General features: G+C 39.3%; 1 protein-coding gene across 1 annotated transcript in view; it reads right to left on the bottom strand.

Annotated features, from left to right (window-relative positions):
• LOC126473647 (liprin-beta-1) overlaps positions 1-21799 on the bottom strand; it is a 955354-nt gene extending 933555 nt beyond the window's left edge. Inside the window, exons 1-2 of the mRNA XM_050100860.1 lie at positions 21684-21799; positions 19658-19788 (exon numbers count right to left, since the gene is read on the bottom strand). Coding sequence (XP_049956817.1) covers positions 19658-19775 — 118 coding nt within the window. The 5' untranslated portion in view covers positions 19776-19788; positions 21684-21799. The remainder of the gene's footprint in view (positions 1-19657; positions 19789-21683) is intronic.
• Between the last annotated feature and the right edge of the window lie 718 nt (positions 21800-22517).

Raw genomic sequence — 22517 nt, 5'->3', positions numbered from 1 at the left:
CGCGTCGTGTTTCCTTTACAGGCAGAAAGAATGTGCTTTTCACAAAATAACGGGCTCTTAAAAACAAATGTTCATAAAACGGGTGTCGAACTCGGCTACTAATAGCACTGTGACACCAACTGGTTTGAGACCAGGCAGCGAGTACGCCAAACAGCTCGCAGCACCTGAAGAAACGCTCGGTCGATCATCGAAATATTGTGCATGAAACGGAATTATGAATTCGGCATTACACCTGGGAGCACATTATTTATGTCAGGCCGAGGAAACGTGAAAGATCACACAGAAATTAAAAAAATGGGATTAAACATAAGTTTATTGTTCTAATCGCCAGAGAAGAAATACAAAAGAAAATCTACAGTTGCAGGTTGCTAATGGCTTCGAAGGACAATGAAAATTTGATTTTCAACATTTCATGTAAATACTGACCGAATTTAACCCTAGAACACTAAAGGAGAGGGGGATGTTACATTGTTAAACCATAGTAAATTCTACTACTCCATGTTTTATTCAAAGGTCATCACAATTTATAGTTTATGCACTAGTCAGTTACAATTATAAGGTCTCCAATGGTATGTCACATACAAAATAACTACAAAATGTCCTATTCTACATCCTATACTGACAATAGGAGATTGGCGCGTACAGCGAATTGGTACCAACTGCAATCGCAAATTTTACGAGGTATTAGTAATCGACGGTTAAGAAGCATAATGTTAAGTTACAAATTTAACGCAGTACGACATGTTTTACAATTAGAAACTGTATGTTTGTCTTGAGGCAGGGTAACTGACGTTGCGCAAATACCCTGACTGTATTCCAGAGGTTGAAAAAAACCGCTTCAGTTGTAAGGTTCTTTTTATTTAAAACACGGTCGGTTTCTGGCTCTTAATGCCCACCATCAGGTGTCAAAACTTTGTGGCGTGACCCCGAGCGCCGCGATGGACGAGTACAGGACGCGGTGTATCACCAGCGAGCGCAGTATTCTTCCAGTATTTGGGTATGAGAGAACTTAGCGACTCCCAACAAACTTCAAGCGTAACTCCAAACCTTTCCTGAACTTTTCTTCCCTACATGCTTGAAGTCAAATATTTAACACACTGACTCAGTTGTAAAACAATCAGACGTTTGAAGCTGTTTTGTAGATGGGAGTCCGATTCTTTGAAGAATTGGGCGTTCATTGGCAAATAATTAGGACACCACTCATAGACCACCAGCAATGTGGTTCCTGGGATCATCCCTGGCACACTTTTAGGGTTCCGTGCTTCAGTCGGTAAAAACGAAACGCTTACAGGATCACTCTGTAGTCCGTCCGTCATCCATCCATCTACCCATCCATCCGTCCGTCTGTCTGTCTGTCTGTCCGACTGTTAAAAATCTTTTCCTCAGGAACGGATACACGTATCAAACTAAAATTTATGTCACACACTGAGATCTATGGTCCCTTCGTGGTGCACAAAATTAAAGCTTGTAAGTTAATGCTGTCTAAAGATATGGCCATTTATGTCACATATTTTAAAACTAACAAACTCAATCGCCAAAACCTACAAGGTACTTCCCGTTGGCCAAGAATCATTAAATTTAGCAAGCAGCAATTTTTCACAGTAAAAGCAACGGAAAAAATACGAGAATGGATAATTTGTAATTATATCACAAGAAAAGTATTCTTTTGCCATTTATTATCCAACGTCAAACTTGAAATTAAACAAATCAGTAGTTCTGCATTCAGACTGACTAGATGGCTATGGTAAAAGTCAAACATTAGGCAGGGAATGACTTTATTGCTCGAATGATGCATATCGGAATTCATACATTATCAGATATCCAGCAGCTATTAAGTGCACATGAATATGGCGTTTCAAGTCGTATCTGAAACAAACAACCACAGATTAGTAAGCCTAAATGGAGAACTACTGATTGTTATAATAATGGTCGCCTGCCTCCCGCGTGACTTTCAGTCCAAAGACTGGTTTGATGCAGCTCTCCATGCTACTCTGTCCTGTACAAGTTTCTTCATCTCCCAGTACCTAATGCAACCTACATCCTTCTGAATCTGCTTAGTGTACTCATGTCTTGGTCTCCCTCTACGATTTTTACCCTCCACGCTACCCTCCAATACTAAATTGGTGATCCCTTGATGCCTCAGAACATATCCTACCAACCGATCCCTTCTTCTAGTCAAGTTGTGCCACAAACTTCTCTTCTCCCCAATCCTATTCAATACCTCCTCATTAGTTATATGATCTACCCATCTAATCTTCGGCATTCTTCTGTAACACCACATTTCGAAAGCTCCTATTCTCTTCTTGTCCAGACTAGTTATTGTCCATGTTTCACTTCCATACATGGCTACACTCCATACAAATACTTTCAGAAACGACTTCCTGACACTTAAATCTATACTCGATGTTAAAATTCTCTTCTTCACAAACGCTTTCCTTGCCATTGCCAGTTTACATTTTATATCCTCTCTACTTCGACCATCATCAGTTATTTTGCTCTCCAAATAGCAAAACTCATCTACTACTTTAAGTATATCATTTCCTAATAATTCTCTCAGCGTCACCTGATTCAATTCGACTACATTCCATTATCCTCGTTTTGCTTTTGTAGGTGTTCATCTTACATCCTTCTTTCAAGACACGGTCCATTCCGTTCAACTGCTCTTCCAAGTCCTTTGCTATCTCTGACAGAATTATAATGACATCAGCAAATCTCAAAGTTTTTATTTCTTCTCCATGGATTTTAATTCCTTCTCCAAATTTTTCTTTTGTTTCCTTTACTGCTTGCTCAATATACAGATTAAATAACATCGGGGAGAGGCTTCAACCCTGTCTCACTCCCTTCCCAACCACTGCTTCCCTTTCATGCCTCTCGACTCTTATAACTGCAGTCTGGTTCTGTGCAAATTGTAAATAGCCTTTCGCTCCCTGTATTCGACCCCTGTCACCTTCAGAATTTGAAAGGGAATATTCCAGTCAACACTGTCAAAAGCATTCTCTAAATTTACAAATGCTAGAGATGTAGATTCCCCTTTCCTTAATCTATCTTCTAAGATAAGTCGTAGGGTCAGTATTGCCTCACGTGTCCCAACATTTCTACGGAATCCAAACTGATCTTCCGCGAGTTCGGCTTCTAAAAGTTTTCCAATCGGAAATTTTCACGTCTGTCAACACCTGCTTTGTTTGGGATTGGAATTACTGTGCTCTTCTTGAAGTCTGGTGGTATTTAGGCTGTCTCATACATCTTGCTCACCAGATGGTAGAGTTGTGTCAGGACTGGCTCTCCCAAGGCCGTCAGTAGTTCTAATGGAATGTTGTTTACTCCCGGGCCTTGTTTCGACTCAGGTCATTCAGTGCTCTGTCAAACTCTTCACGCAGTATCGTATCTGCCATTTCATCTTCATCTTCATCCTCTTCTATTTCCATAATATTGTCCTCAAGTACATCACCCTTGTATAGGCCCCTCTATATACTCCCTCCACCTTTCTGCTTTCCCTTCTTTGCTTAGAACTGGATTTACATCTGAACTCTTGATATTCAGACAAGTGGTTCCCTTTTCTCCAAAGGTCTCTTTAATTTTCCTGTAGGCAGTATCTATCTTGCCTCTACATTCTTACATTTGTCCTGTAGCCATCCCTGCTTAGCCATTTTGCACTTCCTGTCGATCTTATTTTTGAGACATTTGTATTCCTTTTTGCCTGCTTCATTTACTGCATTTTTATATTTTCTCTTTTTATCAATTAAATTCAATATTTCTTCTGTTACCCAAGGATTTCTACTAGCCCTCGTCTTTTTACCTACTAGGTCCTCTGTTGCCTTCTCTATTTCATCTCTCAAAGCTACCCATTCTTCTTCTACTGCATTTCTTTCCCCCATTCTTGTCAATCGTTTCCTAATGCCCTGTCTGAAACTCTCTACAACCTCTGGCTATTTCAGTTCATCCACGTCCTATCTCCTTAAATTCCCACCTTTTTGCAGTTTCTTCGGTTTTAATCTACAGTTCAGAACCAATAGATTGCGGTCAAAGTCACACTTGCCCCGAGAAATGTATTACAATTAACAATCTGGTTTCTAAATCTCTGTCTTATCATTACATAATCTATCTGAAACCTCCCAGTGTCTCCAAGCCTCTTCCACGTATACAGCCTTCATGTCACTGAAATTAAACCATTCTCTAAAGTATTGGAATCCCTGGAACCGATATCTTGCCAGTATCAATGCCGATAACAGATTCCCTGTTCCCGGAATGGATGAACAGAGTATAAAAATAATCTTGTACGGAAAGCTCTGTGTGCGAGTCTTACTCGCACCTGGCCAGTATTTTTTTCTTTCTTTTTTTTATGTGCATCGTGCATCGGAATCAGCAGGTGACTGCGACAACTGCAGATGACACGAGATGCGGCGAGAACGCTTTCCCCGCAGCGCACGCTTCGACGTGTCGTGATTTGCCAACAGCGACGTGGTTGGGATGGCCCGTTCACCGCGGTGCAGCAGCGACACACGCACGAATAGCGCCGGGACGAGGGCCGAGGGGAGCCGGGGCCGGGTAGGCAATGCGGCTCACGCGCCGCCCTCCGCTTCCTGCCTTTGTGCGCCGGTGCCCGCACGGCGGGTCCAGCCTGCGGCTTAACGCGCGCCTCGCCTCACACCGAGGGGCAAGTCAACTCGGCCGCCAACACGATCAGCCGACTGCAAAATCTGCCGCGGCCGTCTTTCTCAAAGGAAACTGGTACTGCGAGAAGAGCAGCGCAGCCAGGCGCACTCTTTCGATACTCCACTTTTCCACGAAGTAAGTGCAAAATTGCTAAGCAGGGATGGCTAGAGGACAAATGTAAGGATGTAGAGGCTTATCTCACGAGGGGTAAGATAGATACCGCCTACAGGAAAATTAAAGAGACCTCTGGAGAAAAGAGAGCCACTTGTATGAATATCACGAGCTAAGATGGAAACCCAGTTCTAAGCAAAGAAGGGAAAGCAGAAAGGTGGAAGAGGTATATAGAGGGTCTATACAAGGGCGATGTACTTCAGGACAATACTATGGAAATGGAAGAGGATGTAGATGAAGACGAAATGGGAGATACGATACTGCGTGAAGAGTTTCACAGACCACTGAAAGACCTGAGTCGAAACAAGGCCCCAGGAGTAGAATAGATTCCATTAGAACTACTGACGGCCTTGGGAGAGCCAGCCATGTCAATACTCTACCATCTGGCGAGCAAGATGTATGAGACAGGCGAAATACCCTCAGACTTCAAGAAGAATATAATAATTCCAATCCCAAAGAAAGCAGATGTAGACAGATGTGAAAATTACCGAACTATCAGTTTAATAAGTCACAGCTGCAAAATACTAATGCGAATTCTTTACAGACGAATGGAAAAACTGGTAGAAGTCGACCTCGGGGAAGATCAGAAATGTTGGAACACGTGAGGCAATACTGACCTTACATCTTATCTTAGAAGAAGAAAGATTAAGGAAAGGCAAACCTACGTTTCTAGCATTTGTAGACTTAGAGAAAGTTTTTGACAATGTTGACTGGAATACTCTCTTTCAAATTCTAAGGGTGGCAGGGGTCGAATACAGGGAGCGAAAGGCTATTTACAATTTGTACAGAAACCAGATGGCAGTTATAAGAGTCGAGGGGTATGAAAGGGAAGCAGTGATTGGGAAGGGAATGAGGCAGGGTTGTAGCCTATCCCCAATGTTATTCAATCTGTATATTGAGCAAGCATAAAGGAAACAAAAGAAAAGTTCGGAGTAGGTATTAAAATCCATGGAGAAGAAATAAAAACTTTGAGGTTCGCCGATGACATTGTAATTCTCTCAGAGACAGCAAAGGACTTGGAAGAGCAGTTGAACGGAATTGACAGTGTCTTGAAAGGAGGATACAAGATGAACATCAACAAAAGCAATTTGAGGACCATGGAATGTAGTCGAATTAAGTCGGGTGATGCTGAGGGAATTAGATCAGGAAATGAGACACTTAAAGTAGTAAAGGAGTTTTGCTATTTGGGGAGCAAAATAACTGATGATGGTCAAAGTAGAAAGGATATAAAATGTAGACTGGCTATAGCAAGGAAAGCGTTTCTGAAGAAGAGAAATTTGTTGACATCAAATATAGATTTAAGTAACTAATGAGGAGGTATTGAACAGAATTGGGGAGAAGAGGAGTTTGTGGCACAACTTGACTAGAAGAAGGGACTGGTTGGTAGGACATGTTCTGAGGCATCAAGGGATCACAAATTTAGCATTGGAGGGCAGTGTGGAGGGTACAAATCGTAGAGGGAGACCAAGAGATGAATACACTAAGCAGATTCAGAAGGATGTAGGCTGCAGTAGGTACTGGGAGATGAAGAAGCTTGCACAGGACAGAGTAGCATGGAGAGCTGCATCAAACCAGTCTCAGGACTGAAGACCACTACAACAACAACAACAACAACAACAACAACAACTTATAAGACTCGGCGATGACCCAAACTAATATCTTCATCTGTATCACTGCTCCGCAAGCCATCTGACGGTGTGTGGTGGAGGCCACCTCTGGTACCACTATCTCTTCGATTCGTGGATTGCGTGTGGGGAGAATGATTATGGGCAAAACCTCTGTATTAGCTCTAAAATTCTCTCATTGCGGTCATTTCGCAAGACGTATGTGGGAGGAAGTAATATGTTGTTTAACTCTTCCCATAACGCAATTTCTCGTAGTTTCAACACTAAACCACTCCGTGATGCACAATACCTCTCTTGTAGCGTCTGCCACTGGAATCTGTCAAACATCTCTGTAACGCTCTCGTGCTGACTAAACTACCCAGTGGCAAAACGCGCTGCTCCTTTTTGGATATTCCCTGTCTGGTCTACAAGTTCTACCTGGTATGGGTCCCAACCTGATGAACAACCACTTCTTCAGTGGATGAGTAACATTTCCTTAAGATTCTTCCTATGAATCTCAGTCTTGCATCTGCTTTTCCTACTATTTGTTTTATTTGGCCATTCCACATAATGTTGTACCAGGTAGTTACTCCTAAATAATTTACGGCAGACACTGTTTCTGGAAATTTCAAATCAATAGTGAAGTTGTAGAGCAGTGAAGTACTTCTCCTATGTACGCACAGTATGTTATATTCATTTACATTCAGGACCAACTGCCAGTCCTTGTACCACTCAACAATATTCTGCAGGTCCTTCTGCAAGTCGCTAGTCTTCTGGTGTTGCTACCTTCTTGTAGGCAATCACATTCTCTGTGAATAGCCTTATGGAGCTCCAATAATTTTGCACTAAATCATTTGCATATATTGTAAACAGTAATGTTCATATCACACTATCTTGTGTACTACTGATATTACCTTCACATCTGTCAATTTTGTTCCATTAAGAGCAATGTATTGAGTTCTCTCTGCAAGAAAGTCTTGAATCCAGTAACAAATCTGATTCAACCTTCCATAAGCCTGTATTTTTTTCACTAAACAGTAGTGCGTGACAGTGTTGAATGCCTTCCTGAGGTTTAGAACAGAATGCGGTGTCGACTGGGAGTTTGGAGCTCAGTCTAGTCCCAAGATTTGATTTTGACACTCTTCTAACTTCACTCCCTTTTCCAGCAATTTTTTCATGTTAAACATGTATATTTGCATCATAGTTCACAATTCACAGTAAACTGCAGGTTCTACCACAACTGATGGAGTGTGATGGTCCTAGGGATGTAGGAAGTCTACAGGATCACACCCTGTAAAACACTCTATGTTCAAATCCATTATTAGGTATGGAACTACCTTACAGATTAAATCAGTATGCCAGACAGGGACTCAGACCTGAAACTTTTGTCTTTCATGGGCACATGCTCTGCCAACGGTGCTATCTGTGCACAAACACAACCTGCCTTCTCAGCTTTACTTAGGACAGTACCCCTCTCATTCAGGAGAACTTCTGTTTAGAAGATATGAAAGAAGTGCTGGCTTAAGTAAAATTGTGGAGGTGCATCACAAGTCATGACTGGATAACTCAGCTGGTAGAGCATTTGCCAACAAAAGGCAAAAGTTCTGGGCTTGAGTGCCCGTCCAGCACTTGGCCAGGAAATTTAAATCAGTGGACAGTCCTCTGCAGAGTAAAGCTTCATTCTGGGATTGTAACAAATATGATTTTTTTTTTAAATGTAGATAGGATTTCACATCGGTTTTGCCTCTATATTTGTATGCTTAGCAGGTACATTAACTCCACATCAATTTGAATAGCTTGACCCAAAATAGTTTAAGATAAATAATGAGAAATACATTTTCCTTTTCAGCAAGATCTTCAGACTATGCAGCAAAGAAAAGGAAAGAAAGATTAAAATTTAACATACTGTCGAAATCAAGCTCATTCAGGACGCAGCACTAACTCAGAATGACTAAGACGAGCAAACAAATCAGTCACTGGGTTGCTGAAGGGAATATTACAGCCATTTATTTGTATTTACATGAACCACAGAAAATGTATATTAGATCTAAATTAGTATGTTGCTGTGATGATTTAAACATCACTGTTTTCAACAACGAATCCGGTGTCTTTAACAATTCACTGTGATTCAAATATAGATTTCTCGATACACTCATTTGAATGGACAGTCTGATGAAAAGCAGAGTACTGGTTACCTTTAGAAACTAGTGTCCCCTGTAACTAACAATGATACAATTAAATTCAATATTTTGGATGAAGCTAACAGTAAATCCTTTGCACACTGTAAAGCTAATGAAGATTACATGTGTGCTCTTTCAGAAATTTCTGTGACACAGCTTTCACCCGTTTCAATACATCAGTCATGCTTCCATCTGGGAAGAAAGCTTGCTAAGCATTACACAAGAATGGTCTGGAAAATAATCAGCACAATGAAGAGCTGACACTTGCTGTGCTGTAAGGAAAGCTCAGCTATTCCATTCACTGTCTAATGTAAACTATCTGATACCAAAACAGCAGAAAGTATCTACTGGTGAAAGTATATGACATTAGTGTCTCTGCAGCTCTGCAGATCAGCAATCCATATGTACCAGATCACAAGCCATTCCTAATAGCACATAATATTCCAAATTATGTGCTATGGAACTTGTATGTCAACTTGTATCATTTGACAAATATTTCATCCTTAATGTTTAAAATTTAATGAAGGGCTCAGCCAAGAAGTGATTCCTTACATTTATGCACAGCAATTCACTACTTTGCTCTTACACCAAGGGTAGCCCGTGGTATCAATTATAGCTAGTCTCTAGAATCCTGAACAAATGGATATAGGATGCAGGGCATAGTTTTAAGAATACTTCTCTGCTGGGCTAAAGAGGAAGTAAAGTTCTCAGTGCTATACAAAACAGACATCTGCAAGGTCGGAACACTACTGCATTTTGTTACATACTGCCATGCCTTATATTCTCTAGTTCTATTTTGCTTCCATCAGGTTCTAAGATTTTTTAACAAAGGAAGCTATGTTAGAACTTCAATTTCTAGAAGTCTCACTATAGATACAGCAATAAAGCAGAGTTCTAGTGATCAAACTCCAAAGCATTCCCAACAAACTTTGAAGTACTCCTAAAAAGAATTGCAGCACATAATACCAGATACAGAGGGCTCGATAACACCAAATTACACAGGAGTGAGATTCTGGAGATAAATCTGAGTGTATGTCAAAGGGATAGGCTGATGAGAAATGGAGGTGGTGTATTTGTCGCACTAGACAAAAAAAACTCATATCCGCTGAAATGGAAATTGAGGCTGCATGCAAGCTTGTTTAACCAAGACCTGATATCAAGAGTAACCATAAGTTGTAATTGGGCCCCCTGTATCAACCACAATACTCAGTCCCAGATGTAACTTGAAACTTTAGAGATACACTTAAACCCACTAACACATACTGTTATTACTGAAAGAGACATGAACCAATCAATCTTGGATAATAATGGATTGGGTTAGTTACAGTTTGTAAGTGGCAAGCGAGAAAAGACCACTAAGCTCTTTCTCTGAAAACTGCTTGGAATGACTGGTTTAGAAGTCCACTAATGATGGAAAAATATTAAATCTAATGGCAACAAACAGACCCGACCTTTTTCAGTATGTCCACACTGATACTGGTTTCAGTTAAAATGAAGCAGGTGTACGAACAAATATTACAAAAGTAGATAAGTGCATTTCAAATAAGCAGAAAGAATTAGAATTACATGTTCACCAAACAAGATAAAGAGGTAACCGTGTCATATTTCAAAGAGGAACATTTCTCTTTGGTCAGATGCATTAAGTGATATTGTGCCTCAAGTTTAATAGAACAGCGACGAAGCACTGAGAAGATATGTTCTGTTCCTTCTTAGTATATAGTTTCTGTAAACAAACTTCTAACAAAAGGGAAATCACTCCACAATAGCTGTAAGACAAAACATAGGGCTCCAGAGACACAAGTGCTAAATGGTAATGTTCTATGCTTTCACTGGCTACTGTTGCTGCATCTTATTGATAGATCTCTTTAAAAAAAAAAACCAAAAAAATTCTTGTCATACGTAAATGCTGTCACTGGCACAAAATTTAATGTCCAGACATTCACAAAAATACACAGGAATGGAAACTGGGGGTAGCAAACAAGAAGGGGGAATGCTGAACTCCATTCCTACTGTTCCTTTACAAAGAAAGATAAAAAAGTACTGTCCTGGTTCAATACCCGTAACACTGTAAAGAAAAGTGATGTACATACTAGTATCAGTGATATTGAGAAACAGCTGAAATTGCTAAAATAAAACAAGCATCCAGGGTACAATGGAAACCCAGTTTATTATAAATAGTTTTCCTCCGAGTTGGCTCCCATTTTAACCATAACATACTGTAGATCCCTCAAACAAAAAAACTGTGCCCAGTGTTGGGAAACAACAGTAATCAGATGTCTCCAATCTCAATTATGACCATCTATTGTAGAACCCTAGAACACATTCTGAACTCAAACATATGAAGTATCTCCAACAGAATGACTTCCACCAGACCAACCAGCATAAACAGCAAAAACTTTGATCAGGAGATCTCAAAATTGAACTTTTCTCACGCAACATCTGAAAGCCATGCATCAAGGCAATCAGCCTGCTGTTGTATTTTGATTGAGTCAGTACCACATAAACATTTATTGAACACAACTTTTATTAAACATAATCTCATTCATATGAGACATCAAACAAAATTTGGCAGTGGAAAGAGGATTTCTTGGCTGAGAGGATGCAGATATTATCTTGGATAGGGAGTCATTAACAGAAGTAAACGTACCTTCAGGTAAGCCCCAGTATTGGGACCCATGCTGTGCATGTTATACATTAATGGCCTAGCAGATAAAAGCTGAGACTTAGTTTTCTTGATTGAAGTAGTATCTAAAAAATTGCACAAAGATCTACTCATATTTTAATGAGATTTCAAAGTAGTGCAAAGATCTGCACTTTGCTTTAAGTATACAGAAATTTAAGACTGTGCCCTTCACAAATTACAGGAGTGTAATACCCCACGAATACCACATCAGTAAATTACAATTGGAATCAGTCAACTCAGACAAATATCTGGGTTCATTGGTAGGATACTGGGAAAAGGAGACAGCCTGTAAAGGAGACTGCTTACAAAACACATAGGATACTGGGAAAAGGAGACAGCCTGTAAAGGAGACTGCTAACAAAACACTTGTGCATTTTATGATATAGGTCAAGTGTGTGGAACATTAGCATATAGGACTAACAGGGGTTACTGAATGAATACAAAGGTGGTCAGCATATATGGTCACAGGTTTTGTTTGAATTAACGGAGCCTGTCGCGAAAAGGCTGAGTGGCAGATGCTTCAACATGGGTTCTGGAAACTACCATGATGTGAAATCCAGCTTGTTCTGTTCATCCACGAGACCCAGAAAGCGATATATAATGGCATTCAGGTAGGTGCTGTGACTCAACTTCCGTAAGGTGTTTGATGCAGATCTGTATCGCCACCTATTGAACAAAATACGAGTGTACGGAATATCAGACCAACCAGTGGTTGGACTGAAGAGTTTCTAGCAAACAGAACACAGGACATCATTCTCAACAGACAAAGTCTTCAGACTTTGGGCAGATCCCAGAGGAATTTCATAAGCCTATTACTTTTCACAACATACATAAATGACACAGCACACAATGTAAGAAGTTCCATGAGGCTTTTGGCCAATGATGCTGTTGTATACAGAGAAGTCGCAGCACTAGAAAAATGTAGCAAAATGCAGGAAGACCTGCGGAGGATTGACACTTGGTGCAGAATGTGGCAATTGACCCTCAAAATAAAAAATAAAAAATAGTCAGAAAGATCCATAATTATATATTACACGATTGCAGAACAATCACTGGAAGCATTTACTTCCATAAAATATCTAGGCATACGTGTACAAAGCGATTTAGAGTGGAATGATCATCTTAAACTAACTGCAAAAAAGCACATGCCAGACTGAGATTCATTGAAAGAATCCTCAGGAAATGTAGTCCGTCAATAAAGGACATTATTTGAATACTTCCTGTTAGTATGGGATCCGTAACAGACAGGATTGATAGAGTAAATAGAGGAGATAAAAAGTAAAGCCCTATCAACCAATGGCAGTGGCTGATGCTGCAAGACAGGAATTCTATGTCACAGAGTGGTTTACTGTTAAAATTCCAAGAGTGTAGATTCCTAGAAGAGCTAACAAATCTAAAGCTTCCTTCTACTTATATCTCATGAAAAGACCATGAAGATAATATTAGTGAGATTCGGATCCACACAGAAGCTTATCAGCAATCGTTTTTCCCATGTACCATTTTCAAATAGATCAGGAAAGGGGAGAAATGACAGTAGTACTGTACAGAAAAAACCCTCTACCACACAGCACAAGACAGCTAGCAGAATATAGATGCAGATGGAGATGATGCCTCTCTCCTGTAAAACCCTACTCGCAAAGTTTCAAAAATTAGTATTAAGTGAAGAATTAAAGATATACTTGATCCCCTATTAGTGCTTAAGGGGACAACAACTTGAAGAGGAGGACAAAAAGGAAGAAGAAGAGAAACAACATAACATTAGCTGTATCATAAAAAGGACAGACTACTACTCACTGTAAGGATGACATGTTGAGTTGAAGCCAGACACAACAAAAAGACTTACAGATTAAGCTTTTGGCCAAAACCTTCTTCAGAAAGGAAGCGCACACACACACATGCGCGCGCGCGCTCACACACACACACACACACACACACACACACACACACACACACACACACACAAAGTAAGCACACCTCACACACACATGACCACTAACTTCAACCAGAATGGAACTGGATCAAACGGAAGCAGTAATTCGGAGTGGAGAAGGAAAGGGGGATGAATAGCAGGGCATGGGTGGGGGGTGGGGGAGAGAAGTGAAGAAGTATTTGGCCAAATGCCTAATGTGTAACAGTCCTTTCATTGTGTCTGTCTGCAACTCACCATGTCATCCTTACAGTATCATACTATCCTTTTATAGTATTAAAGATATGATTAGACTAATCAGAGTGCATACAACGGAATGTAAGCATTCATTCTTCCCACACTCCATATGTGATTGGAACCTGAAGAAATCCTAACACATAGCACAATTCTAAGTACTCTCTGCCAGGCACTTCACAGTGGTTTTCAGAGTATGCAACCAGATGCAGATACATGAGGCACCCAATGCCAAGCTCTTAACCAGATGACAAATTGCTCACAATGTGTGGACAGTCCTTCCCTCATTTTCTACATAATGACAATCCCTTAGCTACATGCTGTCTATATACCAGAAAATAATAATATTAGACTTATTATGTTGAAAGAGTTATAAACAATTTATCAGAAATATGAAATCTTGGTTGTGGTGAGAGTCAAATTTGGCTGTGGTATCAGATTGATCTGTAACATAGTGCAACACCCAGGTTAGGTTGAAAGGTGGCAGCTGTGTTGACAGTTGATTCTTACATTTATATGCCAGTACATATACTTCTTAAAGGTATTTCCAGTGCATAACAAGAGTGAATTGAAAATTAAGTCTGCAATTCACAATCAAAATCTTAAAAGTAAAAAATAATTTTCATATAGCCTATGCATCCCAATCTAGAGTCCAGAATGGAGTTTTATATTCTGGTGCAAAAGTCTGCAGTAGACATCAGAGAGGATACTGAAAATCATCATACATTTTTAATAAAAGTTAAAGATTACATCACACCTCTTCCACAATTTATCAGAATATTTGGATTCAAGAATGTAAATTATGCATAACATCAATGTGTTAGAAACATTCTGACATTGCTCGTACATATGTAGACCAGAGTGCTTCAAGAGCAAATGAGTGACCACAAAATGTGAGACGGGGTGAGCACAGCCTAACTGGATAGGCTGCCTGCACCAGTTACTGTGGGTGAGCATAGAAACTATGACCAAATTAAAGATAATGTTGGACTCCAAAGACGTTCAACATATCTTTATCTGTGTGTGACTAAATTCAGCACAGACTTTTCCTTTGTGGTATGTCTGTAATCATGTTGCTTGAGGGAGCCAGTGTAGTAAGACTGGAGCCAATATGCATATGCTGAAGAAATGAGAGCGCCTAAAAGTCAAGGTAGAATAAATTTCCGTTGGTTGTATGCAAAAATAGCAAGTTTACTGGGTACATATTGCGCCTAAACTACTCTGCATTATTGTGTTTCCAATCAGGAAAAACTCATAAACAAACACAGTTGTAAGAAATCCCACACTGACACAACTCCTTCAGAGACACTGGCAGTAATAAAAAAGTAGTATAAGAGCAAATTGTTTTACAGTGTATGTTAAAGGTATGAGACCTCTTCATGCTGTTTTTGGTGTATGTTTCAAAGCACTGGGCCAAGAGTTAATAGGCCTAGGTAAACATTAATGAAAAGCAGTGTTTCAGATGTTGTGTGACATTCTTCTACTACGAGCACACACATCGAAGATCAGTCTAATGCAATTCGAAACAGAATAATGTTTTCTGTTATTACAAACGTTATTAATAAAACATGTGCCGCAACATCTGATATGTGGACTGATTTGCACAATCAGGAACATTATCTGATGCTTACCGCACATTACATAAACACAGACAGATCTCTTGTCAATAATCTTTTGTTTAAAACTAAACTGCCAGACACTTTTAAGAAGGTGGGAGTAAATATTATGAAAGAAATAGATCGGAACATTTTGCTGGAGATTCCATAATTTTATTTTTCTCTCTGACCAGGGTTCAAATATAATAAAAGCTTTGGCAAATCTAGAAGGGCTTCCATGTACTACTATTGTACAAACACAGCACTTAGCCACACTTTTTATGAAGATAGCTTCTTATTAAATTATGCTCCAAACATCACAACAAGAATAAATAATGTAAACTGCAGTACATGAAGTGTAGTGGCCTCTGATCATCTGAAACAGTACACTATGCTACAGTCCTTACAAACTAAGCATAAGAAAGTTGCTGCTTTAACGATGGAAAATAATGTCAGTTATAGATTACAAAGATATGATAATGAGCTTGCAGTAAGAACTCTGGATTTCCTGAAACCATTTAAAGGGGCCACATATAAATTAAAAGGTGAAAAATAATGTACTATCCTGTTCGTTGTTCATTGGTTTCACAAACTTAAATAAATGATGACTGTGAGGAGTTTAATTACTACAGTTACAAAAACTGCTCCATTATGATACGAGGTGAGGAAAGGATAGATTTCTCATTAACTAGGACAACTGATGTACACTAACAGGGATGAATTTTTCAATATGAGGTACAAGAGATTAAAAATCAAGCCCTGAATTTTCTACATGAGAAAGCTGTAATTACTTCCAAATATAAACATGCTATGTTTCTTTGACTGTCTTTTCGTGATCTAAGTGCACCTGGCAAAAATGAAAAGCAGGAAATTCTTAGCAGTGTCAAACATGTGCAAGTTATGCATGTACAACATGCAATCATTAACATAATCATTCTTGTGTAGCTATTGAATAGTGTCTGATAGCCTACCATCAACATAAACACATTTTTTTCCAGGTAGACCTTCATAATTTCCACAACAGTTCTACATTACTTATCTCTCTTTTGTTTACTAACATAGAGCCTTAAAGTGCAGTGCAAGTGCCATCCGGTGTTTCATGAACAGGAAGAATGACAAGTTGCCTGCAGCAGATCTCTGTACTTTAATGCACTTCAGAAATGATAACGTTTTAAAGTGGTGGAACCGACATCAAAAGGATCTACCAGATGTTGCTACAGTTGCAGGATGTATTTTACATATCCTAGGAACAAACACAGTTAGTGAACAGTGCTTTAATAAAGCTGGCATGTCATTAGCATATTGTCGCAGCTAATTACATCCAGAAAGCATCAGTGATCTACTGCTGGTCAACATTAACTAAACAATTTTTACTCTTTTAAACAAGTGGACGGTGCAAAAAGTTACAATTCCAAGTATATAATATTCTTCACGTTTCTTTTCCTTAAAAAGGACAGTCATCTCCTTGAGTTCAGAATAATATCTATTTATTTATTAAATAGAGAGAGAGAGAGAGAGAGAGAGAGAGAGAGAGAGAGAGAGAGAGAGAGAGGGGGGGGGGTGGCGGAGGGAGAGAGCAGGTTAGTGCTATGTGCTAAGGCTATGATAGGGGAGACATCAAGAAAGAATGCTCATGCTCTGTTTTTCACATATATGATTAGACAACAGATGTGGAGTGTAAAGCCATGTGCGGATGGCCCTTGGTGCACAAGTCCTAATCGGCCAAACATAAAGCACTGCAGCACTCTAATGTAAACAGCTGATGATGGTATGTGTAAAGTTACAAAAATTCTGGGTTTGAAGTATCAGATGAAAACAGAAGTTGGGTAGAAGAAGGGGAGGAGCAGTGCCTTTTTCGAAGTACAGTAGTTGTTTTTCTCCTGATTACATAGACATACATATTTTTATGTGTGATACCTTAATATACGTGCACGCGCACCCATGAGCGAGCGTGCACGCTCACACGCACACGTGTGTTGGTTGTTTTTTCTTTGCATCAAATGGTCTTCCCACAAACACATCACAAACTTTACGTTCTGATGTTTTCTGTGCAGTCTTAACTGCGCCATGAAGTGGACTATGCCTGTCAGTATAGACCACCTGTTGTGTGTCCTTATGACCATGATTCAATACCTGATCTGTTGCCCAGGGGAATGAACATTAATGCTTTTGTCATGCCATGTTAACTTGGATGTACTACCCAACCTAAAAACATATGACTCGTAACAGTTATAATTATTAGTCAGCAAATGACATAAATACTGATGTAATGTTGTTCAGTACACCATCCTCAGTAACCAATACAAATATCTGCACTTACACCCATTACTCCCTGCATATATAGTGTCTCTCATAAGAGTCACAGGTCTGTTTTCTTGGGTGTTTTGGAAGATATTTGCAATTTGTTTTTGCAATCTGTAGCTGGTGTCAGCCCAAACAAATGCTGGTCATGAAGTCTTTCATGAAGAAAAGCAGTGGTTTGTTTCCCATGACAAACAAAATTATTTTTAAAATAGTAGTTTCATGCCCATTTGATTGAGCAGACCCAAGTTACTTAAGTATGATGTTTGTTACATCAGTCTGTCTTAACAGGGACAATAAAACACGAAGAATAACTGGTACTCTGGCAGCAATTGAACAGCACTGCTGCAGGGTGGTAGCAATCAGCTTGGGCCAGGACGATGCTGGAGTAATGGTTATTCTTCATGTTTTACTGTCTCTGTTAACATCGAAAACACTTATATCACACTAGACTAATTTGGGACTGCTCTATTAAATGGGCGTGTAAAATTTCTCTTTAAAAATCAATTTGCTTGTAACGGGACGCAAACCGACACTTTCTGTCAACAATGGGCATGGCATGAAAGGTGCGATGAGCACTATTTACTTGAGCTGGCTCCACCTACATACAACAAAAACTAAACTGCAAATATCTGCCAAAACACCATAAAAATGCATCCGACAACCCATAGGAAAGACACCCTGAATGTACAGGGTGTATCGGGTATAAGCGCAGATATTTCTATTTGTGACTGAGGACACTGTACTGAGCAACACTCATTACATCAGTATTTACATCATTTGCAGACTAATAACTATAGCTTCTACAAATAGTGTCTTTTTAGGTTGGTTAGTATCTCCAATTATATGTGACAGGAGCGAACCATTAATGCTAATTTTCCCCTGGACAGCAGTTCATATGTTGAAGCGTGGGCACATGGAGACAAAACAGTTAGTCTATACTGACATGTAGTCCACTCAGTGGTGCAGTTATGACCATGCAGAAAACACAAGGTAGTAAATGATACATGTTTGCGGGAAGACTGTTCGACGCAGAGAGAAAACAACCAACACACTGATGTGTGTACATATTAAGGTGCCACATATAAAAATATCTGGCGTTACATCCACTACAACCTGTGTATAAGTATGAGTAGATTACAACCTGTTATAATTTGTTGTTGGTATAATTTACAGAAGGAGCTAGCAGTGGCTGCTTCTGTCTGTTAATGTATAACTTCACTTCCTGAATGATTTTTCACTCTACAGCAGAGTGAGCCTGATTCGAAACTTCCTGGAAGATTAAATCTGTAAGACACACTGGAATTTGAACCTGACACCTTTACCTTTTGCGGGCAAATGCTTTAGCAACTGAGCTATCCAAACACAACACACTACCTGCCCTCACAGCTTTTCTTCTGCCAGTACCTCACCATCTACCCTCCAAACATCGCAGAATTTCTCCATCTTACCTTCTGGGACTAGCATTCCTGAAAGGTACAATATTGTGAAGTTTGGAAGGTGGCAAAGCTGGTGCAAGTAAAGATGTGAAGGTAGGTGATGAGTCATGCTTGGTTGGCTCAGATGGTAGGGCAGCTATCCACGAAAGGTGTATGTTCCAAGTTAGTGTCACTGTCTGGCACACAGTTGTAATTTGCCAGGAAGTTTCAAATCAGCGCACACTCATAGCAAAGTGAAAATTCACTTTGGAAACATCTGCCAGGCTGTGGCTAAGCCATGTCTCCTCTATATCCTTTCTTCCATGAGCAGTAGTCCCGCAAGGTATGCAGGAGAACTTCTGTTAAGTTTGGAAAGTAAATGATGAAGTACTGATGTACGTTCTTTCTTCTTTTTTAATGATTACCTACTCATTACAAACCCAAATGGTAACAAAGAACAATTTTTCAGTGAAAACTGCTACTACCACGACTAAAAACAAATGTGTACTTCCCAAGACTTAGAAATGTTTGTTTAACTGATTCCGCAACAGAGACACAACACCTCACAAACTGTAGAATTTCATTAAATTTAAGTTTGTTAGAACAACTTCTAAAAAGCTGATCTCAATTACATTTAATTTATCTTACGAACTGTGTTTAAGATTGCAAGTCAGTTATCAGTGTTTCATACAGATAAATTACAGAAGATCGTCCAAAAGCGTACTTTTGCTTCACAAAAAGTACAGTAAAATAAATTTGACACACTCTTTTGACTTGTGAAATCGTAATCAACAATCAATAAGTTCTTTCAGATTTATTACAGTGCAGCAGAACAAACCGTTCTGATTCTTCTCACTGTGATGCCCATAAGTATACGAAGCAGAAGGTTACCTGATATGATCCCATCCATCTGCTGCAAAGCAGCTTCAAGCATTTTGCTGGCTTCTGCATGTGGACTGCCCAAGGCCGCTTCTCGTTGTTCTTCGATATGCTGTTCTGCCTTTCCCATTGTTTTTTGACACCTAGTTGGACAAATGAAATCTTGATTCAGAAAGAAACTATGACGGAATACTTTACTCACAAAACATATTTTGCATGGAAGAAACAACGCTGACAACACTGCTACATGAAACATGTGAGTCTGCAACTTACCCTATACTAGGCACTACTTCTTAGTGGATGAAGTAATTAAATGGACATGAAGCTTCACATTGTTTGGGTAATGCCTCACACAAAACCATGGTATATTTAACTTATATTAATAAAATGTCAACTGAGTCTCTAAACTATTGAAACTACAGAGTACTTATCACTGACACACATGCCAGCAACACAAGCAGGCAAAATGTGAAAAGATAAAGCAAAAATACGTAATTCTGAATATAAAGCTTTGCTGTCAAACAATATAGATATTTTTCTGCCCTTGCTTTTGAGAACAAAGTTTTGCTCTCTTTTATTTCTGAATCTGTACTTATTATCTGGCACAACACAATAACCGAGAGAATATTTAGGATAATTGGAATTTGCTAACATTCTTTTTACAGTCACACAGTTTATGGAAAAAACTATTGTTTCTTCTTTCTGTGCTTTGTTTCTCTAAATTAATTGCTTTAATTCATAATCACAAGGTAACACAGATTTGGACAGGTTGACTGAAGTCTTTGACACAACTTTGTCCACTAGCAATCAAATTGACCCCTCCAATACAACTTCTCCTTGGGCTACAGTACAATATAACACTTATACAAGAAGAGTGCCCTTATAACAGTAGCCCATAACAAATTTGAGGCTGGAACAGTCAAAAATATGTCAACCTTAGATATCAGGAACAACTATATCTCTCAGTTGCCACATTAGATATGTTACCCTTGATATTCTTTTGCAAGTAAGACTGCTGTCTCCTCCACACTCATAACTTACATGAATTTGTAAAAGTTTAACTAACTTACTTTCTATATTATTTGTCTACAGTGTGATGCGAGTTTGTAAACATCATCAAAACCAAGTACCATGGATCCAATGACCAACATTTGGGGCAAGACATCCTACAGACCTCTTAGCAACACACAATAAGTTATGCTAGCTGGATATTTCAATTTTATTTTAGTTTACAGAGGTTCATGACATATTTTCTTGTCCTCCAAGTTCTGCACAGAATTTTTTTATATTGTTTGACGTCACAACATAACTATCCCAGAACTTAGTTAAATCTCATTGCCCATGTTTCAATCATTCGTCTTCTTTACCAACAGTTCTTGCTGATGTCATCCATGAAGGAGTAATCAGATCCAACTTGATCATCGTCCTCTTTCGTAACACACTCAAACTATGCATCCCGTATGACTGTGGGCGGTTTTGTTTCGTTAACCTAAGTTTTACAGAGCTAGTGTAAAACTGGTGCCTACAGATCACACATCCGTGCTATTGTCTGTGGTGTTTGTAATCTAAATATAATTCTAACAAGACAATTGATGATACAAAAATAACAACAGCAAGTAAACAAAATTTTACTACCGTAAACAGTGATCATAAAATGATTAACCACCACAAAATAACGTAAATTTCCCTGTGGCGACTATATTATTCAAAGATGTTATGCATTAGAAAAGGGAGGAGACTACAATTTTATGCAGGCTTCATTCGTCGATGTTTTAACGCAGAGAATTGACATACAGTAAAAGTATACCTTGCTGGACAATAGGTATCACAATTCGCTATATAATTCTATAACTAAAGAAAAAACAAGTATAACTTAAAAAAGACATGTGTCAGACTAAGTAAAACTGACAGACCGGGTCACAGTGAGTAGATACAGGAACTTATGTACCTCACATGAGACTGTCAACAACTGTCACCTGACATAAACAATACGTTATTCGAGTAGGACAGTGAATCACTTGGCATTCAGCCTACTTACCGAGCCGCGACGCCTGTAAAGCACTGTTTACATACGAAAAAAGCTACAACCCTAAATAAACAAAAATAAAAAGACGCGTTACACCAATCTACGGAAGCGATAAACACAACACAGATAAAAACCAAAGATACTAAGGCCCAGCCCACAAAGATATAAAACTCGGATAGAACGCGTCATTGTTACCAACATGGCTATGATGTCGTTGTTGTTGTGGTCTTCAGTCCTGAGACTGGTTTGATGCAGCTCTCCATGCTACTCTATCCTGTGCAAGCTTCTTCATCTTCCAGTACTTACTGCAAACTACATCCTTCTGAATCTGCTTAGTGTATTCATCTCTTGGTCTCCCTCTACGATTTTTACCCTCCACGCTGCCCTCCAATGCTAAAGTTGTGATCCCTTGATGCCTCAAAACATGTCCTACCAACCGATCCCTTCTTCTAGTCAAGTTGTGCCACAAACCTCTCTTCTCCCCAATCCTATTCAATACCTCCTCATTAGTTACGTGATCTACCCACCTTATCTTCAGCATTCTTCTATAGCACCACATTTCGAAAGCTTCTATTCTCTTCTTGTCCAAACTAGTTATCGTCCATGTTTCACTTCCATACATGGCTACACTCCATACAAATACTTTCAGAAACGACTTCCTGACACTTAAATCTATACTCGACGTTAACAAATTTCTCTTCTTCAGAAACGATTTCCTTGCCATTGCCAGTCTACATTTTATATCCTCTCTACTTCGACCATCATCAGTTATTTTACTCCCTAAATAGCAAAACTCCTTTACTACTTTAAGTGTCTCATTTCCTAATTTAATTCCCTCAGCATCAC

The sequence above is a fragment of the Schistocerca serialis genome, chromosome 4 (genome assembly GCF_023864345.2).
Source record: "Schistocerca serialis cubense isolate TAMUIC-IGC-003099 chromosome 4, iqSchSeri2.2, whole genome shotgun sequence".
Lineage (NCBI taxonomy): Eukaryota > Metazoa > Arthropoda > Insecta > Orthoptera > Acrididae > Schistocerca > Schistocerca serialis.
This window is presented reverse-complemented; position numbering and strand designations above follow the sequence as displayed.